Genomic DNA, 7226 nt, shown 5'->3' on the forward strand with positions numbered 1-7226 from the left:
ACACAACGCCCAGCTAGTAAAAGTAGTAAAAACGCCCCGATGTACGCACATAATACACGCCCACTTGGACTTTTACTTTAAACACGCCCACTTGGACTTTTGCAAGCCTCATTTGCATAAATACAAAAATGGTCATAACTTGGCCAAAAATGCTCTTTTTTTAAAAATAAAAACGTTACTGTAATCTACATTGCAGCGCCGATCACATGCAATAGCAGATAAGGGTTGCAAAATCTGGTGACAGAGTCTCTTTAAAGACCCTAATCTGTTAGCCAGAGTATCTACAAAGAGCGTCTCTTGCTCTGGAGGACCTGACATGTCCATATTCTGCAATGATTTCAATGGCCAATGTGTAATGCTTCATTTGTCCTGGGGTGGCGCTGCATGAGAATTAAACACTTGAAGTCAGGTTACAGTAGAGATAATAGATGATCGCAGGTGGTCTCAACAACAGAACACCTATTGTCAGGGGACTCTTCTAACAAAAAGTGAATGCCCAAAGTAGAGAACCCCTTTAACAATCCGACCATAAAGCAACCTTGACGATTATAAACAATGCCATATATCTATGTTCCATTGGTCGCTACTACTAAATGGTAGGGTTGAGGGTAGTGTTGACTCTAGGGTTGAGTTAAATTGAGCGTTAGTAAAGAAAAAATGTGGCAAGCATTTTCCACATGGAACTCAATCCCAACTTTTTCAATATGTTTCTATGTATGCTCCTTCAACGGGTGGTCTCATATAGACGACCCATGTCCATATTGCCCTATATGAGCCAGCACATAGAGGGAGGTGTATTAGAGTGGCTCCAATTCTGGTGGACTCAAGCAGTCCTTGTAATACATTTTCTGCATCGCTGGGTTTAATGCCTGACTACCACGCGACTTCCACTGGAATAATCAGATGATCGCAGTGGTGGAAACATTTTGAAACGAGATTTCTCACAAAAATATTAGAATAATGGCCGGTTCGATGGAAAATCTTCCCATCTTCTGATATCGAAGTTGGGTTCTCAAAGCTTCTTATTCAACCCAATATCTTAACAGAACCATTACATACACATAATGCAGCATGAAGGGGCTCGGTGAAGGTGGCAGTGAAGGTGTATAAGTGTCTGATGGGGTCACACAGCTCATAAAAGGACAGCTGCCCAGCCTCATAATCCAGATATATCCTGACTCTATCACTGGAGATCTTATAAGGTACATGGATCACTTTACTATTGTGTCTCAATGTGTGCTTAGTATTACCCCTATAACCATGTAGACCCCAGGACTTGTTGTTGCGTCCAATGATGGACTTGGTCCCATTCCTTCCTATACTGGCATAACACATCCCTACCATCCATACCCATGAACCCCTGTGGTCCACGTCCCAGTAATGTCGTCCTGAGTTAAAACTCCTGGTACTTAAAGCCTGATAATAAGCAAACCTCTCAGGCCTGTTTGGCCGATTCTGGTCAGTAAATGTTCGGGAGGCAGTCTTCAGGTCACCAGATATACGTATCTCATTAGAAGCTGTGTTTACATCCAAAAATATGTCTGCAGGTTCCCGCGGATAGATATTCCCGTTTTTTACCGGATCATCCCCATTTTTGGAAACTAAAAAAGGCAAAATGTCATCATGTAATGTCCCGGTAATATCGGCCAGATCTACGTCATGGAGATGTTTTTCATATCTCCTTATGTCCTCATCGCATCCTTCCTCCTCAGAATCAGACAAGTCACCTGTGTCTGGTTCCTGTAGGACAGCCACTGGATCATTCTTGTTATACAGCTCCTCAAGGTGACTCATCTTCCTGGTCAGCTCGTACTTTTTTAATTCCAGCTGCTGGATCTTTGTGGTCAGTTTCTGCAGAACATTTCTCAGTTTCTCCTTCTTCTTCTCAGCGGCCTCCTCCAGATTCTCCACCCGGTGTCCCCGATGTTCTCCGGCCAAACTGCAAGACATACAAATACAGGTGTCGTCCTCAGTGCAGTAATATTCCAGGATCTTCTTATGGACGGGACATTTTCTGTTCTCCAGGGAAGTGGTGGGCTCAGTTAGGACGTGTTCTGCTGCCTTGCTGTGAACTCTCAGGTGGTTATCACACAGAGAAGCTTCACACATGAAACAGGATTTAACAGCAGGTACAGGAGCGTGAATACAGTAAGTGCAGAAGATCCCGGTGACCTCCTCCTGACGTGGCCGAGTTGGCAGGAAATTCCTCAGGATCTTACATAGCGTTATGTTCCTCTGCAGTGCAGGCCGCTCCTGAAACTCTTCTCTACATTCGGGACAGGAATAAAGTCCAGACTTGTCCTGTGTATCCATCATACGATCAATACAGACCCAGCAGAAGTTGTGTCCACATTTCAGGGTTACGGGGTCCTTAAATATGTTCAGACAGATGGAGCAGTCCAGTTCATCTCTCAGATCAGCAGACGCCATGGCGGACAGAAGTTTATAGGAATCAAAAGTTTTTGCTGCTCATATATCTGCGGGTTGACTCACATTAGGTAAGGGTTAGATCTCAGTATCAGGAGGCCGGTCTCTGTGACGGAGGCTTTTCTGGCAGGGTTGGCCTGAGGGTGCGTGCGTCACAAGATGTTGTCAAAGACTAAGAGATGTTGTTCCTCGGTTCACCCAGAGAGTAAACATACAAAACTTTGCACGCTCACCCCTCCCCCTGTAAAAGTATTTCCTGAATAAGCCATCATTACAGCCTGCGGGCTGAACCGACATGTAAGCAGCTAATAATTGCTAGAAACTACTCCTGAGTCATCATACCAAGTTATTAAAGGCACCCAATACTAAAAATATTGAAAAAATGAAAACTTTGAAAGAAATTTTTTAGATATGTGAACAAAAACTTTTCGGGGTTGTTCAGTAAGGGCACGGCCAGACGTGGCAGAGTTTTTCCGCTGCAAATGTTGGTGCAGATTTGGGGCAATTACGCAACGAATCTGCACCAACATTTGCATATTTGACAGGTAATTCAGACGTTGCAGAAAACAAAGCGGACTTGCCACAGATTTCAGTTTTTGCATTACAAAGGCTGAAATCCGCAGTGAAATTCCGCTTCTTCTCCGCAACAGACAGTGCATGCTGCGGAGGGAAAATTCTGCACCGCAGCCTATGGTCCGCAGCGGAGTTTTCCGCAACGTCTGAACTAACTTGCCTAAAAATGTATAGAAACAAAATGTAAAAAACGACCGCAGGAGAATTCCGGCATGCCCCCACGTGGCGTATTTCCTCCGCAACTGTCCGCATCAATGCCGCACCTAATCCGGGTTGCGGATTACGGCTGCGGATCTGCCCAAAATGTGCAGTAAATTGATGCGGACTAGCTGCTGCGGACTGCGGTAAAAGTACTTCCCTTCTCCCTATCAGTGCAGGATAGAGAGAAGGGACAGCGCTTTCCCTAGTGAAAGTAAACAAATTTCATACTTACCGGCCGTTGTCTTGGCGACGCGTCCCTCTTTCGGCATCCAGCCCTACCTCCCTGGATGACGCGGCAGTCCATGTGACCGCTGCAGCCTGTGATTGGCTGCAGCCGTCACTTAGACTGAAACGTCATCCTGGGAAGCCGGACTGGAGACAGAAGCAGGGAGTTCTCGGTAAGTATGAACTTCTATTTTTTTTCACAGGTTGCTGTATATTGGGATCGGCAGTCACTGTCCAGGGTGCAGAAACAGTTACTGCCGATCGCTTAACTCTTTCAGCACCCTGGACAGTGACTATTTACAGACGTCTCCTAGCAACGCTCCCGTCATTACGGGAGCCCCATTGACTTCCTCAGTCTGGCTGTAGACCTAGAAATACATAAGTCCAGCCAGAATGAAGAAATGTCATGTCAAAAAAGCAAGACGCATCCGCAGCACACATAACATGTGCATGACAGCTGCGGACTTCATTGCGGAATTTAGAATCTCCATTGAAGTCAATGGAGAAATTCCGCCATGAGTCCGCAACCAGTCCGCCACTGCTCCGCAACAGACAGAGCATGCTGCGGACACCAAATTCCGCTCCGCAGCCTATGCTCCGCAGCGGAATTTTACGCATCGTCTAAACGAACACTTCTAAATTTAAGTGGAAGTCAATGGAGAAATGGCTCCGCTGCGGATTAACGCTGCGGAGTGTCCGCAGCGGAATTCAAGTGAAATTCCGCCACGTGTGAACCCAGCCTTCCACTGCGGACTGTCCACAGCAATTCCACCACGTCTGGACGTGCCCTTAAACTGCCACACGTCCCTGTTAAAGAGATTGTCCAGTCTTCTGTAGCATCAGAAATAGCTGCCGTATCCTAGAGTCCAGGCAGACATACATAAACATTGAAATGAAGAATCGGGACTGTCGATTACTAGAACCCGATTGGCCAAAATATTTGGTCACTAATTCCAGATCATGTATAACATCGTTTTGCACATATGGGTGAATTAATTACTTTTTTGAGATTTCTGTTCTGGAGTTCGGTCTCTTCTCCCTGTTTTGTCTACGTGTGTGGGATCTACAAGTCGGATTCCTGGAGGCTGGCACCCTTTGGCCCTGGAAGTTTAGTTATGTTGTGCTGCCCATATCTCTACTGTTTGTCCAGATCATGTTTAATTATATTCTAATATTCTGATATTCTAATGGCATAGATTCAATCAAGCATTCTCTGCACAGTAAGAAAGGAAGAGAGGGGAAGGGTCCTATCACTGTGATTGGCTACCAGTCAGACCTGAGAGAGGGAATGTGAGAGCTCCTAAACTGTGATAGGCAACAAGGGAGACCTGAATGAGGAAATAGAAGGGTTATGTTACTGTGATTGACTATCAGGGAGACCTGAGAGAGGGAATAGAAGGGTTCTGTCACTTTAATTGGCTACCAAGAAGACCTGAGCTAATAGAGGGAATGGGAGGCTTCTCTTACTGTGATTGGCTGCCAGGAAGACTTGAGATAGGGAATGGGATGGTTCTGTCACTGTGATTGGCTACCAGAGAGACCTAAGGGTGGGAATGGGAGGGTTCTGTTACTGTGATTGGCTGCCAGGGAGACCTGAGAGAGGGAACAACAGGGTTCTGATACTGTAATTGCGCGCCAGGGAGACCTCAGAAAGGGTATGGGAGTGTTGTGTTACTGTGATTGGCTTCCAGGGAGACCTGGGAGAGGGAACAACAGGGTTCTGTTACTGTGATTGGCTGCCAGGAAGACCAGAGAGAGGGAATACGAGGGTTTTGTCGCTGTGATTGGCTACCAGAGAGACCTAAAAGGAGGATAGAGAGGGTTGTGTTATTGTGCTTGGCTACAAAGGAGACCTGAGAGAGGTAATGAGAGTGTTCCGACACTGTGATTGTCTACCAAGGGGACATGGGAGAGGGAATGGGTGGGTTCTATTACTGTGATTGACTACAAGAGAGATTAAAGAGAGGGAATAAGAGGGTTCGGTCACTGTGATTGGCTACCAGAGAGAGCTAAAAGGGCGAATGGGAGGGTTCTGTCACTGTGACTGGCTACCCGGAAGACCTGAGGGAGGGAATGGGAAAGTTCTGTTAATGTGATTGGCTGTCAGAGAGACTTGAGAGTGGGAATAAGAGGATTTTGATCTGTCTTGATGGCTTCCCCCGGGAATGGTACTTGTATTCTATGCCATGATTAGCTCTAAGCACGGCAGAAGTTCAGTGCAAACCCACCCATATTTCGATCAACCATCGTAGGTGCCATTGACACAGCAAAGCAGGAGTATACCTTTAGTTAGCTTTTTTTTCCCACTGTGGTGTTAAAGATTCTGAAGGTCCTAAACCATGTTCTGAAGATTTTTTTTTATGTCTTCCAATACTGTTTCACTGTCTTCTTGATACCAATTTCCACTGATAGCAGCAAAAAATTCCTTCTATTCAATCATCAATCTTTTTTCTGGCTTTAAGTGCTGCCCCAACAATCCGGTAAAGAAGTGATACAGATATTGTACAGAGCTGTCCCTCATAATTCTCCCACCATCCACTGGATTACAAGTTCAGTGGAATTCCTCAGAGTTTGACCTTCAACTTTCCGACTCAAGCTTCCCACCGCCAATCTTCTCTTTTTGGCCATACTGTTCTCACGTAACTCTCTGATTCCTGGTCTATCAAAGTCCTAAAATCTAAGCCCCCTTATTGCCTATCCATCAGTGCCCCAACTATGCCATTCTGCAGCAGGAACATGCCCTGAATCACCAATGGGTTCCGGAGTCATCTTCTTCTAAGTTCTTTACATTTTTACTCACCGTGTATGAGTTATATCTGCCATGAAATTTTCTTGAATTTTAATTTGATTATTCTTTTTTTAGGCACAACATATTAATTGGTTTTGGGTTTTAATAAACAAATTCCCCTGTCTTGCTTGAGGGATAATGGAGGTTAATAAAATCTGTGTTGAGAGCTGAGGTTGCAGCTTTCATATGTCTTGTGCTTGCTCCAGTGCTCCACCACTCCACGCTGGGCTCAAAAATGGAAATTTAATTAAAATGAATAATTAAAGACACAGTATAATTGCTGTCCTGTTCTGTGTGATGGTCTCAGCTCAACACCTCATGGATGAAGAGTGAGGCCTCTAGGTCTAAAGCGATGGTTTCATTCTACTATCTCCAGAATAAGGGAAACCCAACCTTTGATAATGTGCCTGAGCCCCCATGGTCACCCTCTCGGACACAGTTTGTAAAGGATCTGCCAGGCACTACGTCTGTGGATACTCCCAGGGTTAATCAGTCGACACCTGAGGCCAGACCTCTTAGACTGACACCGGCTCCCACCAATCAGGGTGGCAGGCTCAGGAGTGGGAGAGCCTATCGCGGCCTGGTCAGTCGGAGTTACCTCCGCCCCCTGTCCATTTATACCTGCCATTTTCTCTTCCTCATTGCTTGTTATTCTTCTTGGATTCCTGGCCCCACTGCTGCCTTGCTCCAGCCTGCTTCTGCCGTGCTTCTGCCTTGCTTCAGTTCCCGCCTATCCTGCTTCGCTCTGCCCCTGGCTTGCTTCCTGTTCCGTGCTCTGCGTTTGTATACTCCACTACATCCTGATCCTGACTGGCTCGTTCCCCACTCCATTTCCTCACGGTGTTCCGTGGGCTACTGCCCCTTCCCTTGCTTGTTCCCTGTTTGTATCCCCTTGCACTTAGTCAGCGTAGGAACCGCCGCCAAGTTGTACCCCGTCGCCTAGGGCGGGTCATTGCAAGTAGGCAGGGACAGGGCGGTGGGTAGATTAGGGCTCACTTGTTCCCTTCACCTC

General features: G+C 46.3%; 1 protein-coding gene across 1 annotated transcript; it reads right to left on the reverse strand.

The window, feature by feature from the left end:
• Window positions 1-271: 271 nt before the first annotated feature.
• On the reverse strand, window positions 272-2618 carry LOC142748667 (E3 ubiquitin/ISG15 ligase TRIM25-like). Its single transcript, XM_075855835.1, has one exon. It carries the CDS (start codon window positions 2428-2430, stop codon window positions 1027-1029), a length of 1404 nt encoding a protein of 467 aa, XP_075711950.1. The 5' UTR covers window positions 2431-2618; the 3' UTR covers window positions 272-1026.
• Window positions 2619-7226: the final 4608 nt, after the last annotated feature.

This window comes from Rhinoderma darwinii, chromosome 3 (genome assembly GCF_050947455.1).
Source record: "Rhinoderma darwinii isolate aRhiDar2 chromosome 3, aRhiDar2.hap1, whole genome shotgun sequence".
NCBI classification, from domain to species: domain Eukaryota; kingdom Metazoa; phylum Chordata; class Amphibia; order Anura; family Rhinodermatidae; genus Rhinoderma; species Rhinoderma darwinii.

Excerpts from the sequence above, each read along its gene's own strand:
- LOC142748667 (XM_075855835.1), bottom strand. The coding sequence starts at position 2,430 with ATGGCGTCTGCTGATCTGAGAGATGAACTGGACTGCTCCATCTGTCTG.